General features: G+C 38.5%; 1 protein-coding gene across 1 annotated transcript; it reads left to right on the plus strand.

Moving 5' to 3' along the window:
* The first annotated feature begins 1,234 nt into the window (after positions 1-1,234).
* On the plus strand, positions 1,235-17,161 carry scamp2 (secretory carrier membrane protein 2). The gene is made up of 9 exons (XM_085462498.1): positions 1,235-1,426; positions 7,836-7,913; positions 8,189-8,254; positions 9,803-9,914; positions 10,475-10,603; positions 10,855-11,014; positions 11,498-11,599; positions 12,906-13,023; positions 15,373-17,161. The coding sequence occupies exons 1-9, from the start codon at positions 1,370-1,372 to the stop codon at positions 15,520-15,522; spliced, it is 972 nt and encodes a 323-aa protein (XP_085318624.1). The 5' UTR covers positions 1,235-1,369; the 3' UTR covers positions 15,523-17,161.
* Positions 17,162-17,902: the final 741 nt, after the last annotated feature.

The following is a 17,902-nucleotide window of genomic DNA, read 5'->3' on the forward strand; positions in this document are numbered from 1 at the left end:
TTTTTCTATAAATACATTACACATTTTTCAGAAAATTTAATGAGCCAGCTATGAAACGAACTACGAGTGGAAATGTGGTTGGTCCAAATGACATACCTGTGGAGGCATGGAGATGTTGTCTTACTGACCAGATTGGTTGACACAATCTTGGAGAATGAGAGGATGCCTGAAGAAAGGAGGTGAAGTGCACTGATATGAATTTTCAAGAACAAGGGTGATGTGCAAACTGCAACTACAGAAGGATGCGAAAAAGAGGAAGACCTCAGAGAAGATTCATGGATTTAGCAAAGGAAGAAATGCAGAGGCATCCACAGGATTCACAAATAGTTTATTAATACTTTATTATTATTATTGTTGTTGTTGTTGTCATTATTAGTTTAGTAATCAGTTTGTTGGGTAAATAAGATTGTGGGGGTTTTTAATAACAAAAACTCAAATAACATCTACAATATAAGCCATGGACTCATATCAACATCGTTATGCTCAATGCAATGCTCAGGATTTTCTCCAAGTCTGTTGTGGCCAGAGCTATCCTCTACACTGTTGCATGCTGGGGCAGCAGGTTGAGGGGCTGCTGATGCCAACAGACTCAATACACCGATCTGCAAGGCCAGCAATGTTGTGGGGATGGAGGTGGACTCTCTTAAGGTGGTGACGGAGAGGCGAATGTTGTCCAAGATAAAGACAATGTTGGATAATTCCTCCCACCCACTCCATGACATGCTGGCTAGCCACAGGAGCACGTTCAGTGAGAGACTGAGATTACCAAAAAGCACCACTGAACGACACAGGAAATCATTCCTGTCTGTGGCCATCTCCCTGTACAACTCATCCACCTAACACACTGTATACTGCAATAGCTACATCCTTTTTGCACATGCTCTTCTTTCTTATTCAGATATTTAGTCATAAGTGACTTATATGTATGTATTTATTGTGCTATTTCTTACTTCTTGTTTTGTCTATTTTTGTTACTGTTTGTACTGGAGCACTGTAACCAACATAATTTCCCCTAGGGATCAATGAAGTATTCTGATTCTGGTTAACAATTGCACAATATAGTGAAGTAAGATAGAAACAAGGTTAACATGTAGGTAAAGAAAATAAATAATAATAATAAAAATGACAAGACATAACAACTGGAATTTGCTTTTAATCTCAAACGGCGCCGAGAGGGGTTGCAGGTGGCGCGCTTTGATTACCTGCGCATCATTTGACGCACACGTCATCGTCCAACTGGCTCAGTGCGCATGCGCTTTAAACTTTATTCGAGGAAGTGGTAGGACAGGCACCAGAAGCGATAGGGAAGAGTTTGTTGTTAACTCCACCTTCAGAGAAGACAAAAAGAACACCTCGCAACATTTTCAAAATGTCGGAATTTGATACCAACCCGTTCGCAGATACTGCCAGCGAAAACCCTTTCAATGTAAGTACGAGGACTGAGATTATAAGGCGCAGTCGGTGACATATCAAACGGCGGCAGTTAAACGGTAGCCAGCACGCCAGGAAACTTGTTGGGTGGATGTCGGGGCGGGAACCTACGTCTTTGAGGATTGCAACCATTTGGCAGGAAGTGTGACTGACAGTTTTTTAACCAATCACGTGGCTTGTAAAACGGCTGCATATCCTGTGAGTTTAGTTGCAGGAAGTTAAACTTGAAATGTGTGTCAGATATATTTTTTAAGCCACAGTACCTATTTTCTGCTTCCTTCGGAAGATAATGTACATTATTGTGTGTATTTCTAATGTCTTAGACGTGATTTGTGATAGTTCTGGTGGTTTGTAATGTGACGTTTATCGAAACTGTTGGTTTTCTCTCTACAAAGAGCTTCTAGCACACAGGATGTCTGATAGTAGGCCAGTTGTTTGTGGAAATAGGAACGTCCTCCCTTCACTTTAAAATATTAAAAAGGGCGAGCGACAAACTAAGGTCTTTCTTTATATGCACTGAAATAATATTTAGTTATTTGAACAGATTTATAGTAGGAAAGCCTACTGGGAATGTTCTTATCCTCATGTTCCCATACATTTTTCTCTGGATAAATGTTCAGAAATAGTGAGAGTAAGAGTGTTTAGTTGCTATATCTTTATAGATTTTCTTTTGTTCCCTTGCACTAAAATGGGTTAATAACTGAAACAAGCCCAGAATTTCACATTTGGTCATTAATGTTTCTGTTGGCTTTTTCACAAAGACGTGTTGAAGCTTTGAGGGGTATACTGTAAACACAGCCAGGTTTTCTTAGTGTTAGCAGGCTTGACAAAACCTAAAACCCTAGTCTGAGGTAATGGGGATCACAGTGGTGGTTACCGGACAAGGCTATGTGTTCAGTCTAAGTTACCAAGGTAATTTGGCCAGTTATGAAGAGAGCCACTTTTGAGACACAAGAAACTGTCACGTTAGGTTTGACAAGCTCACTGACCCATTAATTGTACTTTGTAGTACACTCAGGAGCTAGAATTATTTGCCATTCATAAAGGAAGTGGTTTGACCCCTGGCTGCTTCAGTCTGCATGGAAAAGTGTCCTTGGGCAATTTTACCTCCATTATTGCCTAGTCCTCATCTGAAATTGAAAATGAAAGAAAGTAACAGAAGTCATAGAAAAAGACAAGTAGAATAAAGTACAATGTGAATATGTGTGTGAAAAGGAAGATGTGGCTTTTAGTCTTTAAGTGCTTTGAGTACTCAGTAAGAGTAGACAACCCCTTTAAATGCACCAGTCTGTGATTTAATATTATGCCAGCCAAGAAAAAGGATGAAAATGAAATAAATGGCTGACACAGAGGCAGCAGCAGTTAGGGAGACTCTGACATTGATTAATCCCTAATGTAAGTTACTCTTTAAAAACCTAGTTTTTGTCACTGTGTCTCATACTCCTTTAACACAGTATTTAACACACAGAAGTTTCAAACCCAACAATGGAAGAGCACCAATTTAAAAATGTTAACCATCATCTTTTGCTTGTTATTTTTTTATCCATATATATGTGTATATATAAGAATGCATGATTTATTGTACATGTGTATGTACATGCAGGGAAACAGTCCTTTTATATCAGGTTTTCTCTTTCTCTTTCACGGAAACCTTTGAAGTCTGTCAGGAATTATCTCACACTCCACAAGTTTTCTTTTTTTTCTCTAGGACATGAGCTAGATATGTTAGCCTAGTTTCTGCAGTAGTAAAGAACCTGTTTATGTTTTCCATCTTTCCTTCTTATTATGCAATATGAAATTCATAAAGTAAAAAAAAACAAAATTAAACCTGTCATAACTCTCCTTATTTAACAGTTTTTGAAATGAAGTGTAACATTTTAGTAACAGTGGCCATTCTTGAAAATGTAGAATTAGATAAAATGCAACATAAAAGGTGAATAGAAACTTAGCAGATTAATCACAATGGCTTGATCATGATGTCAGATTTGAATAACCGCATAGATAAGTGGGTGTTTGCATCTGTTAACACACACGTGCTGTTGTTAGGGTTTTTCAGTTCTACCAAATGTTAAGAAATCCATCTTATTGCAGAGAGAGCAACAGTTTATAGGAGCATTCAGAGTCCAAGGTTCAACCAGGCCTCACATTTAGTGTGACATATTTAACAGTAAATTGCTCTTATCACACTCCAAATCAAAACCAATGACCTGTGGGTACTATTCTGTGTAAGATTTAAGTGGCATTATGCTTTTACAGTATTGCAGAATGGAACTTTTGTTATCTCAAGTGTTCAATAGGTGTGACGTCAGTGGAGACTTCTGTTTGTTTGGTGGGTGGACTGGATAAATACCCTAGTAGCAGCTGGAGTATAATATGTACTCTGAAAAGCAGTTCTATTCATAAAAGCTCGCTGTCTGTGGTCACATTAAATATTTAACATGTTACCAACCTTTGAAAGAATATTAAAAATGTTAAAATGTGCATGTTTGTGGACTGCAGACTGCACTATGCTGCTTTTTCCCCCTGTAGGCCTTTCTGAGCATGTGCTTCTATCATTTGTAGCACTGTGGTATCTAAATTATTATTTTTGGGCCTTTGCTGGACAGATGCAGTGAAGATGTTTACGGGTGGGAATGTTTACAGGTGTGTCACTTTCCTATGGTTAGGAAAGCAGGTAGAGAAAGGGGAATACATGCAGCAAAAGGTCGCGGGTTGGAGACGGACCCATGCCATACTGCTTTTGGTCACCTGTTCACCCAGTGAGCTAAACCTGCACCCCATGGCTGTGGTATCTAATGTAAAATGTAGTAGTATCCAGCTGCTATTTTGAAATGGCCACACCTAGGGAATCAGCAGTTATGAGAGCATGTCCGGTTTCCTTGTACAGAGACGTTAAAGTCACTGTATTATTTTTGTATTAAAATATGCCATGTTTACATGTCATCTATATACTTTATGCAGTTTTCCATATATCGGCATATATGGAAAACTGCATCTTTGTATGTCTGTCTATTGTTTTGAAGATGCTGTCCTCTTGTTTGAGGCTTGTCCCAGCTCGGTTTTCATTTCAGAGACTGTGTAAGTTTGCTGTCATCAGTTACTTTATTCACTGCTGTCGGTTTGTCTCTCTAAAGGATGTATAATAAGCCACTCCTCGCTGTTTACTAAGCATATGTTTTTTTTACCTGTGCAATTAGGTAAAGACGTTTTGAACGAGAGCCTTTGAATGTCTTTGCAGGCAACAAGGAGTTGTTTCGTAAAATGTATCATGGGTCATTTAAGTTGGGTTTAGAGGTTAATTCCATTCACCCTTTTCCCTTTATATTGCTAGCTGTTGATCATCTCACTCAGACGTCTCTATGTTGCCGTCTGGGAATGTTTACAGGTGTGTCACAAGCACATATTAACAAGCAGGCGAGCTCTTATCACACTGTTGGTGAGTGACGTGTCACGTAGTCATGTGAAGTACTCGTTCTGTCAACCTTTTAAAGGAAGGACTGATTTGTCCCAGATTATTGAAGTGATTCTGGAAGTTGTTACTGTGTCATAGTTTTTGTTTTTGATCACCCACCGAGTTCACACAAACTTGCAGATGCAGCATTTCTCAGGACTGCATTGTACACCATCATTTCCAAATAAAAGCTTAGTTGTTACAATATGTTCTAGTGTAAATATTAGATATTGGTGTGTATATATATGTGTTTAGATGTTTCTTTTTATGTGCCAGTCTGGGATTATCTCTGAGACCTTGTCAGAGTAATTTACAGCATAGTTTCAGGTTCTTCCAGAACATCACAGGTTGTTGAGTTACATTCAAACCTTTTATAAGGAATGTTTTAATGAGGACAAGGTATGAGTCTACATATGCACAAGTTACATTTTACAACATAGTAGCAACCACCACACCCTATCAGTAAATTGTTTATTTCATATATGTATATGACAGTGGTTATAGCTACTGTTGCATAACCCTCTGCTTTCTGAATTTTAAATATTGCTGTTGTGGCTGCTGCCATGTTGGTATGTTGCTGAAATCGAGACCTGAAGTAGACAAAGGTCATTGGGAGGGTTGCAAACACAATATGTAATAATCTGTGCCAAATCAAATATGCATATCCTTCCACTGTAACTCACATTTTGAGTAAACCTCAAGTGGCCATCAGAAGAACTGCAGTTTTTGGAACTTGTTCAGCTGCTTCAATTTTCAGTCCCAGAGGGCTTAACAAACTGAGCCTTAGGAAGCCATTATTTCCATTGTCAACTGTCAACTAATTCGCTGCTGCTAGACTTCACGAAGAAAAGAACTGACTAGGGCTCCAAATACAAGGAGTGTTTGACTCCACTGCCCAGCCCTCTGAAGAATCCAGATATCAAAGGGATATTCATAGAAATCAAGGCTCAGATACTTTCCCTACTGAAAGACGTGAAGAGCAGGCCAGAGGTTGCACCACCATCAGAAACAAGCTGGTTCAGCCTATGTCGTGTGGTGTGTCTGCTCAAGACATGGCCATGGAGCAGACAGTATGGAGTTTCTGTTCATCCTCTGTAAAGAAACCATGAACCTCTTCTGACTAGGACACAGGAAAAGAATACAAACCTGCTAACTCAGTTTTGTGATAGCCCCTTCACTGGTTATGTAGGTTATAGTTATTGAACCTTTTGGAGGAAAAAAAATCTCTCCAATCTACCTGAAGACATCTCTGATTCAGACTCTGACTACTGCTGCTGAACAACTAGGCCAAGTTTTCCAGACTGAGCCTACGGGCCCCACCCCCGACACATCTTGAGCTGTGTCCCATTTTAAGACCTGGATTTTTTTTTTCAAAGCTGGTATTTGTAGCTGGGCTGAATTTGAGCCTTTATTCTGAGCGAACTGCTGAGTGTAAAGGTGTGTCTAAAAACTTCAGGTACTGGATCAGAGAATCTCATCGTCGTCTGGGGCTATAGATTGGAGAGGAGAAAAAAATCAGAAATAATTGTGTCAGGTGTAACTGGGACAAGTGGTAGCAATTAAGTTAAACAGAAGCTGAAGCTGTGTCAGGAAGATGGAGAACAATAAAATATTTGTGTAAGTTTAATTGAGACTGTAATTTTTCTTTGCAGGGTCTCTTTGGTTGTCCTTACCGATATTGACTGACAACCACTTAAATACAAATACAAAAGGACAATTTGCAATTAAGCTGTTGGCACATCCTAGAAATCTTACCGTCTTCCTTTCAAATAGGACAGACCCTTGTTGAATTACATCACGACACATGCGTGTTACCGGTACATCACAGGAGGCTCCAGAGACCCTGTTGGGCTGAAGTGGCGTCATGTATGGCAGGAATTCACAGTTACTGTTGTAGTTTTGGTGTGAATAAAAATTTCCTGGTACCTTTTTACCCCCCTCATATTTGTTTTTGCATGCCAATATAAAGTGCATCATTAAAATTTTTGGTCATGTGTTGGGATGCCACAAGCTGCCAAAATAGTGTCATCATCCAGTGCAGATGTCAAAACATGCTTTCTAGTTTTTTATTTTAGATTTAGGTTGTGCTTTACAGTTTTAATTCCTTAATAAAAAGGTTTATTGGAGGAAGGAAACTGTATGTGAATATAATGTTTTTAAGCCTTTAAAAGGTCTCCAAAAGGTCTTAAAAGGCTTTGAGAGAAATCTATAATTGCGTGCATGTGTGTAAAATGTACTGAACTGCATTGATGGAATTTATCAGGTCCTGACTTTCTTTTCTCAGACGTGTCAAAATAAGCAGTGCCTTCTCATATTATAGAGTGGTTAAATCAATAGTGAGCTCACTAGAGTCATTTAATGATTACCAGTGCTTCTCCAGGGGTAATATTACCAGGAACCTCAGAGGTTATTGCTGGATGTTATTGTACTTTACTTTATGACTTTGGCAAAGCATGATACGAGATTTCATAATCTCGGCTTTTTTCTTTTTGAGGGTTGCTTTCAGTGTTTCAGGAAATGGTAAAGCTTATAACAAAGAGTTCTTCTGGAGAGAAAATGAACAGCACTAAATGAATTTCTTCTTTGTAGATTTTAAGTCTAAATAAACTTGATATTCTTTATTTATTTATATTTATAAATATATATTTATTTTATTTTATATTTATTTATATTCTTGCAAAACTGTTCAGTTAAGCCATGTCAGTTAAGCCATGTAAATGCACTTACCTCTAATAGCAGCTCACCAAACCTGGTACAAGAGGCCTCTTTTTCATTACTGCATAGCACCTACACTTATTTCTGCAGCTTTTAGCTCAAAGATAAGAAATACTTCCAAGCTGTCATCATAGACAGAAATTGGATCAAAATGTATTTGTAGATTTTCAGGTAACTTATTATTATAAGTTGATAAAGATGCGCACGTGTTTTTATTATTATTTTTTTGTTTTTCCAGGATCCCTCTGTCACTCAGGTGACAAAATCCAACATCGAACCAGTTGACCAGTACAACCCTTTCTCTGCTCAACCCAGTGTAAGACATCTGGAAGCTACATTTTCTACTCATTTTGTTGGTTTTGAAACCATTTGATGGTGTCTTATCTGCACATTTCCTCATTATTTCGTTTTCCTGTCAAAATATTGTATCTTTTGTTTTTTCTCACCATCTTTCAGTTCACCATTTCAATTTTTTGGTCTTGGCCTGCTTATGTCGCCATTCCCTTTATCTTCTTAGCCTTGTTTTCCTGGTATTCCTTCTCTTTTACTGGTTGCATTTGAATCTTTTATTTGCTTATTGTTGTTTTTTAGGATGGACTAGCAGCTCACACCACATCTCCTGCTGTGCTACAGCCATCTACAGAGCCCAGTCCACAGGTGAGAATTTATACCAAACCCACCACTTCTCTGATTAAAAAAAATATTTTTATGAAGGTGAATGAGCAGGTGTGGGTGAGATTTTATAACAATCTAGCATTATTATTGCACAATTATGTGACCTCACTCTGTTTTTTCAGTTGATGGATGGTGGGAATTATGAGATTGAGATACATCGAAGCCCTGATTGACAACAAAGAGCAGAATAAGACTCAGTTGCAGTTTACTGAAGCTGTAAGACGGCCCCAGTCTGTCAGGAGAGGTTGGCTAATGCTAACATTGTGCAAAGCAAGCTAAAAATACATCTGGTAGTAAAACATTTTTGAGAGCAACTCAAACCTACTGTAGAAGACCACTACATCTAAGCCAAGATGAGCAAGACCATTTATTGAAATTCAATAAATACATTTAAAAAATTTCAGTTCTTATCCTAGGTCTAGATATCACAGATGGGCTCTTAATCACATATTCCTACTGCAGCACATTTAGAAGAACTCATAATAACTACGATGACAATTGGATGTTATTTAGTGACAGTGTGAATGGAGGTGTGCATTTTGTCTTGCCCTCTGCTGTGCTCTGGGTACTAAAAGTTTGGAAACCACTAAGAAAGAGTATTTTCTTAAGTTCCAATTCTACTTATCCTGCCTGTTTAATTAACAGTTATTTTTTCACACAGATGCTGTAGCCGTTTCTTTTACTCAAAGCCATTTAGTTGCTACATCGAACTAAATGTCCAAACCTTATTTTGCCAAAAAGATCACAAAACTGAGCTTTTAATTAGGGGTGGGTTTTTATAATCGATTTATCGATTAAAATCGATTCTGGCTTGGATAACGTGAAATCGATTCATTAAAATTGTGAATCGTTTTTTTAATATAAATTTATTTTGCCCGAAATGCCAGAATCTCAGGTGAAAAATCACAAAATTTCAATAACCACCAAACAGCTAAGACAGTAAATGAGAGCAGGTACACGGATTCAGCACAAAGACGTTCTAAAATGTTTAGAAATTGCATTTTTTAGCAACACGTGGCTCATTTTAGAATTCTAAAATAACTGGATGTGTCTAAAGGGCAATCTGTCCCTTCAGACTCTCAGTATGGTCCTTACGTCAGGATGTGTGGTTGCTACACAAACATCTACTCACTTTACACATTATTATAATGAAGCTCTTTGTTCTGTCCTATAAATATTCATGAATAGCAAAACAGATCACCTGCATCCTACCTCTTCCTGGCAAGTCAGAGATCAGATATGATAACCATGAATATGTATTTCCTGTAATATGTCATTTAAAAGTCAAGTACACCCTTTTAGATGCCTGTGAAAACAGATGCAATTCAGAGTGTTTATTGAAGTGGCTCACAGCGACTGATTGCTGTCTTGGGTGTTAAAAACTGAAACTAGAAAGCTTATATGTGAAGTGAATCATTTCTGCACCGTTTCCTTGCTATTTGCATGAAATCGGAGTCTCCTGACAGTGGCTTAGGTAATTTTCTGTGCATCTAATGTGGTGGTTGAGTGAAGCGTTTCCTCCTTTTTCAGGTAACTGCTGCTGCAGCTCAGGCCAACCTGCTGAGGCAGCAGGAAGAGCTGGAGAGGAAAGCTGCCGAGCTGGACCGCAGAGAGCATGAGCTACAGAGCAGAGGCCCGACAGGTCATTAAAAACAAAACTCCTCAGCACAGCGCCCTGATAACAGACAATGATTTGCAACGTGGGCATTATGTACCAAAGACAAATATAAAACTACATCCTTGCACTCACTGGCTTTTTTTTTTTTTTTTTTTGGCTCTGATATTCATATCAATAGGTCTGCAAAGAGCTATAACAATAATATGAAGATCATTATCTGTTAATTATCAACTCTGGTGAATGACTGAATGTTTGGTGAAATGTGTCTTCATGTGCTGCATCTGCTGATGTAAACTTGCGGTGATAAGTTTTTAGTTTAGTTTAAAAAGCAGATGCTTAGATAGGTTTATGTAAACAGTGCAGTTATGTTCCAGAGGCACAGCAGTGACATTATCCAGCCTGCTTAGGTAGGAATGCTGCTGTACATTGACTCCCACACACTTGCGTAAATGACTCAGATGAATGTGTCAGTATTTTAAAAATAACCACCGGTTGCTTTTTGTTAAACTCTATTCGTGCTCATGATATATCTGCTGTCTTGTATTTATAGTTTGCCATGCTGATGTTATCTCTTGACTCGACAGGTAAAGAGAACAACTGGCCTCCACTTCCAAAGTTCTTCCCCATCAAACCATGTTTTTACCAGGACTTCTCAGAGGAAATCCCCCCAGAGTGCCAGAGAGTCTGCAAGATGATGTACTACCTCTGGATGTGTAAGCACATTACATTTTTAGGGGGGCGGACATTGGAAGTCTGAGAAGTAAAAACCTTTCAGGAAGGTTTGAAGCTCTGAATCGGTGTAAAAATGTACCCTAAAATCACTTCTTAACAACACCGGTTGGTGTGATGGGAAAAACACTCCAGCCAGTACTGTTTAGTTTTTGTTCTTCTTTGCTGTATACATACATGATACTGAAATTCTGACTAGAATACAATCACTGACTCTCTCTACTGTCGTCCTCAGTCAACTGTGTGACTCTGTTCCTCAACCTGCTGGCATGTTTGGCTTTCTTCACCACGGCTTCAAGCAATGGTGTGGACTTTGGTCTCTCCATTCTCTGGCTCATCCTCTTTGCTCCCTGCTCCTTCCTCTGCTGGTACCGACCCGTCTACAAGGCCTTCAGGTGAGTCCCCCCATCATGAAAGGTACTGTATGCATCATTTGACCCCGTGTGTGGACAGTGATGTGTGTTTTTAAGAACTCTGCTTAAAAGGCATTTTTTCATCTGGATTTTACAGACGTGTACATTAATGCATTAGCTTTTGAAATGTTTGTTCCTAAATGTATTGTGTATAAATTTAACAAAAAACCCTGTGAGTTTATTTTTAAGTTTCAATCAACTGCTGTGAACAAAAAGAAAAATGTCTGATAACTTTGATACTTTTTGTAACAACGATAATGCGTCTGCGCCAGATGTATTCGCTTTCCCTTGTAATTTTTGTGCTGTCACAGTGTGTATTTCACACATTACATTTATATTACAGCGTTGCCATGGTAAAGATTTGCACTTGCACATGTCACTTACATTCATATAACTGTACTCCTGATATAAATGTGTTTTCTAAGTCTGAAAGTTTAATGGATGGTTTTTTCCTCTTTTTTTCAGGACTGACAGCTCCTTCAGCTTCTTCTTGTTCTTCTTTGTGTTTTTTTGCCAAGTGGTAATCTTCATCATCCAGTCAATAGGCATACCTCACTGGGGCAACAGGTGAGTGTCATGTATGTCCTATTTTTCAATAAAAACTTTAGTTTTCCAGATGGCTTCTTCAAAAGTAAATATGTGGGCATTACGTTTATGGTTTTTAAGCATATACTTGAAATAATATGTTAAGGATATAATAGGATAGCTTTTTTTTTATTACCCTCTAAAAAAAATAATTTGAAATTTGCAAACTCTAATCTGTATTTAATTACATATCTCTATAAATAAAGCTTATATTAGTCCAGCATGTTATGGTAGATATATGCATTGCATGAAAGTAAATCAGAGTCCTATTTCAATTTCAGTTTGTGCATCTTCATCACAAACCACAGACATTTTGGATATAAAGTCGTAACAGTTATTTCATATTCTGTTGGCGGCTTTAGTGAAATTTAGAAGTTTAAAAAACTATTTTTAAACACCAGAAATTGCAATAAGTATATTTTAAGTTCAAGTTCGAACAAATGTTATAATTTAACATATAATTTTGACAGAATAATTATGTTTATATTAATATTAATTCATAGTATGTATGAATCTCATAAGAGCTTATGAATAGATAATAAAATAACTGGTTTCGCGGGAGTATTCACGTTGTGATCGTGTCCCCCTGACTGACAAAGTGTTTTGTGTGCTTGTGATTTGTTGCGTTAAATAATCAGAACTATTACCGGTCATTTGGCCTGTCAGCTGCCGTCCTCTCTCTTTCCTTCATTTTCTGCAATCTTTCATCTCTCACGACAGAAACTTTCCATTCTTCAGCCTCTAGCCTGCTGCCTCTCTGTCTGCGGGTAACTCTGTAAGTTTCTGCTGCTTGCAGTCTGTTACCCCACCATTTCTTTGTTCTCTTTTCCCAATCTAAATGTGTTTCAGCTTAAACTGCATCAGAATACGGTGTCATAACCTCTGCTCTTTAACCAGTGATCCATTTTAAATACTAACCTGCTGTTTTTTACTTTGTGTTTGTTTGTTGTTGTTTTTTTTCCTATTTTTTTAACTTCTTAATATTACGATCAAATTAATTATAAATGTATTAAAGTCAAACAGAGTTTTAAAGGTAAAAAGAAGAATAAGAGCAACAGAAAATGAGGGCAGTGATGTTCATTTATTTCACGTTAATTATTTAACCAGTGGTTGGCATTTGTTTTTGTCCGGCTGCTTCCAAAACACATTCTTCTCTTCTCCTCAAATCGAATATAGCAGCGTACATGTGTTGTACGCTGTATGTTGTATGTTTCCTTCTGTTGAATACAATTTTAAGTTTCACTGATGCTGTTCATAAGATCACCTAAAACTCTGCTGTTTGTTGCAGTGGTTGGCTCTCTGCATTCACTATCATCAGTGAACACCGTGCAGTGGGAATCATCATGATCATAGTGGCCATCCTCTTCACTTTGTGCGCTGTGATGTCTGTCATTCTGCTCAAGATGGTAAGAGTTGCCTCACTTTTCTTTTCTTTTTTTCTTAATTTTCTTCAGAACACAGTTTTTATCTCTGGTTATTTTACTTGTTGACTCACTAATCAACAGTTGCTAGATGTCTGTGTAATGTTATGGTTGATTTTTGGTTAACACCAGTGCAAATCCTTCAAGTGCACCAATCACAATGAAATGGAATTCCAGCCATTCATTCATTCTTACATGTGTGTCCAGTTCAGGAGCCTATCCCAGCCCTATGCTTCTAATAGGGCAAGAAGCAAGGTAGATCCTGGACAGGTCACCATTGTGTCACAAGGCAAACACAGAGAGAAAGACCGTCATTCACACTCACAACTAAGGCATTTTTAGAAATACGACATGCTTATCTCTAGTCTGTGGGAAGAAACCAGTGTATCCAGAGAGAAACCCATCTGGCCAGCATGTTTGAACCAGGAACCCTCTTGTTGTGCTGCCTGCTAAATTCAATTTAGAAATAAAATAATAATTCCACTTCATTTTTGTAGCACCAGATCAAAATTGTCATTGCAAATTGCTTTATGTTAGAGAGAAGCCAAAATCAGTTGATCCCCTATGAGCCGTACTTGATGATTTTTAGTAGGAAGAGACCTCATGCAGTACCAGGCCGAAGCGGGATTTATTTTCCAGCAGAGGTACAGTGGGGCAAAAAAGTATTTAGTCAGCCACCGATTGTGCAAGTTCCCCCACCTAAAATGATGACAGAGGTCAGTAATTTGCACCAGAGGTACACTTCAACTGTGAGAGACAGAATGTGAAAAAAAAAATCCATGAATCCACATGGTAGGATTTGTAAAGAATTTATTCGTAAATCAGGGTGGAAAATAAGTATTTGGTCAATAACAAAAATACAACTCAATACTTTGTAACATAACCTTTGTTGGCAATAACAGAGGTCAAACGTTTACTATAGGTCTTTACCAGGTTTGCACACACAGTAGCTGGTATTTTGACCCATTCCTCCATGCAGATCTTCTCGAGAGCAGCGATGTTTTGGGGCTGTCGCCGAGCAACACGGACTTTCAACTCCCGCCACAGATTTTCTATGGGGTTGAGGTCTGGAGACTGGCTAGGCCACTCCAGGACTTTCAAATGCTTCTTACGGAGCCACTCCTTTGTTGCCCGGGCGGTGTGTTTTGGATCATTGTCATGTTGGAAGACCCAGCCTCGTTTCATCTTCAAAGTTCTCACTGATGGAAGGAGGTTTTGGCTCAAAATCTCACGATACATGGCCCCATTCATTCTGTCCTTAACACGGATCAGTCGTCCTGTCCCCTTGGCAGAAAAACAGCCCCATAGCATGATGTTTCCACCCCCATGCTTCACAGTAGGTATGGTGTTCTTGGGATGCAACTCAGTATTCTTCTTCCTCCAAACACGACGAGTTGAGTTTATACCAAAAAGTTCTACTTTGGTTTCATCTGACCACATGACATTCTCCCAATCCTCTGCTGTATCATCCATGTGCTCTCTGGCAAACTTCAGACGGGCCTGGACATGCACTGGCTTCAGCAGCGGAACACGTCTGGCACTGCGGGATTTGATTCCCTGCCGTTGTAGTGTGTTACTGATGGTGACCTTTGTTACTTTGGTCCCAGCTCTCTGCAGGTCATTCACCAGGTCCCCCCGTGTGGTTCTGGGATCTTTGCTCACCGTTCTCATGATCATTTTGACCCCACGGGATGAGATCTTGCGTGGAGCCCCAGATCGAGGGAGATTATCAGTGGTCTTGTATGTCTTCCATTTTCTGATGATTGCTCCCACAGTTGATTTTTTCACACCAAGCTGCTTGCCTATTGTAGATTCACTCTTCCCAGTCTGGTGCAGGTCTACAATACTTTTCCTGGTGTCCTTCGAAAGCTCTTTGGTCTTGGCCATGGCGGAGTTTGGAGTCTGACTGTTTGAGGCTGTGGACAGGAGTCTTTTATACAGATGATGAGTTCAAACAGGTGCCATTCATACAGGTAACGAGTGGGGGACAGAAAAGCTTCTTACAGAAGACGTTACAGGTCTGTGAGAGCCAGAGATCTTCCTTGTTTGAGGTGACCAAATACTTATTTTCCACCCTAATTTACGAATAAATTCTTTACAAATCCTACCATGTGAATTCATGGAGTTTTTTTTTCACATTCTGTCTCTCACAGTTGAAGTGTACCTCTGGTGCAAATTACTGACCTCTGTCATCATTTTAAGTGGGGGAACTTGCACAATCGGTGGCTGACTAAATACTTTTTTGCCCCACTGTAGCTCGTTTGGTGTCTCCTCCCATACAGGGATGACCTACCTGTTTAAACAGCAATTTTCTCACAATTTCTTCCTCCTCAGGTCCACAGCATGTACCGACGTACTGGGGCCAGTTTCCAGAAGGCGCAGCAGGAGTTCTCTCAGGGCGTCTTCACCAGTAAAACCTTCCAAACTGCTGCTGCTGGAACAGCTTCCTCTGCTGCCCAGGGAGCCTTCCAGGCAAACAACTAATGGTAGATTTAGCTAAACTGAGCTTGTTTAGCAGGTCAATGTCTGTACATTATCAGGTCTGGATAATTAATTAAACTAAAGCTGAACAAATGAGCCTTTTGAAGCCATCGGCCAGATTTCTGGAAATAAGAATTTGACCTCATAATGTACAGACCCTGAGCCAGGTTAAGCTCCTTCACCCTTCACCATCAGCATTTCCCTGTATCTCCTTTTGCTTGTCACTTTCAGTGTGTGCTATGCAGAGTTATATCGTCTGAAGTGGGTGTTTTTAAAAAAAAACAAACAAACAAAAAAGCAAGCAGTGGAGGGAAAGTGCAAACTGGAGTGTAAAGCATGAAGTTGACTCAGTGCTATTTCAGCATTTCTTGTACATAAAATATAAATATTTTACATTTCATGTGGGTGCAGTGAGCTTGCGGTCCTCCACACTGATGGAATATCCTGTAATATAAATAAGATGAAGTGTTTGTCATTGATTGACATGTATTTTGTCCTGGAAGCATATCTCTTTGCTTTTGTTTGCTGCACGTTTTCAGTCTAATGAGGAAGAAATGGATCTGACAGATCGTGCTAATTGTAATCTGTGTGGCCTTAAAGTTTTGGATATTCTTTGGATGTTATTGCACAAAATGACTTAAACCTGGAGTAAGATGATCTTGGTAGTTAGCTCATGATTTCTACATAACCAAGTGCATCCACAGAGGAAACCACATCGCTCCACATCATTTCATGCTTGTACTCAGATTTTTTTTTTTTTTAATCTAATTCGGCAGACTGAGGTTCTGATGTCCTTTTTTTTTTGTTTGTTTGTTTTTCTCCAGCCGAATATTCTTGCTGAACTGGTAATATTTACAAATGTTATCAGGATCACATTCATTTTTTTCTTATTTTTTAGCAGCTTCAGCTATGTCTTCTCACTACCTTGTTTAAGAGATGTTTCTAAGGAAACCAAACGAGTACTGAATATAAAAATGGAACATTTTTCTGATTAAAATAAGTAGATCAATATTTCATATAGATTCTTTAATGGACTGAGTCCATCCAAGCTAGAGTATTTTTTTAAATTTACTAACATTTAATGCAGGAGAAATGTTAGAAAATTTGCAATGATTTTTTTAAACGGTGTGAATATTTAACAACAATCAGAAAGTAAGTCGGGTATTCTGATTTCTGAGAAATCAGATATGTATCTGATTAGATGTTTGCCAAAGCAGTGTGAATATGATACATTTCATCCTCCTCAGAACACATCCAGTTTCAGTAAACAGCTGCGGTATTTTCATTTCTTCTTGGAAATAGTGGAACATCTTCCTTGTATTCCTGTAACTTGTCCACTGAGCTCTAAATTATTTGTGTGCTGGTGTATATTTTCTACCTGATTTCATGTATTAAAAAACATGTGTGTGTGCGTGTTTATTGATTGTACTGTTTCAAAGCATCAGCTTGGATGTAACATGTTCCTAAATGACAAGTGCAAATTTGAATGTTTTTTTAATGACGTTCCTGCACCGCATAACAGTCTGATTGGAGGTTTGAGCTTATTTACACATGTATAGTAAATATGGTTTTAAATTCACACATTTCTGAATGCAGATCTGGATTTTGTATTTTAGCGTCTATTAAAATTTCTTTGCTTTAATTTAAAACTGTTTTCCTTACTTTCCTTTTTTTAGTTTTACAGAACATTAGCGATTGAGCAATATGGAGACACAGTTGAGAAGGTTTGGACGTGTACGGAGGGTGGATGGTGGATATGAACAAAAGAATTTCCTGCATCTGGATGCAATAAAGTACATGTTATCTAAAAAGTAATCGGTTCACATTAGCATTAGCCCAACATCTGACATGATCAAAGGAGACATAATACCAGTGACGTGAAGACAATGGTACTGCATCAATATGAGTTTGAATATTATTAAAGCTTAAGTATTTTAATCCATAAATGTCACATACCTTTAAATTGGGTAACAATTTGAACTAGTATGATAGAACAAAGATAATGTTTTGCTTAGTGTTGCAAATCAAAAATTTGGGGGAAGAAAGTTGATATATTGATGCTTAGTTGCTACAATATGTAACAGAAATTTATCTGTATTGTGGACACCAGTGCTACCCCTCAGCCTCCTAGTAGATGCACCTTTGATATGAAAACTCATTCTCAATCTCATTCAGAAGATTTTCTGAAAGCTTGACCTCTGACCTTGACTTTGAGGTTGAGGTCACAGATTCAGACTTATCGGAGATGTCCGTGGCTAAACCTATGGCATCAATTTGAAACTCCTACATTGTCTGATTCTCAAGTTATCGCATTCACAAACTTGGGTGTCCATGCCAATAACCCATTAGCCTTTTATGGCTGAGGGGCAATGAGTGAACTAGA

The sequence above is a fragment of the Copadichromis virginalis genome, linkage group LG7 (genome assembly GCF_057382275.1).
Source record: "Copadichromis virginalis isolate Kocher_CV1m ecotype Utaka linkage group LG7, C_Virginalis_male_GT1.1, whole genome shotgun sequence".
Taxonomy (NCBI): domain Eukaryota; kingdom Metazoa; phylum Chordata; class Actinopteri; order Cichliformes; family Cichlidae; genus Copadichromis; species Copadichromis virginalis.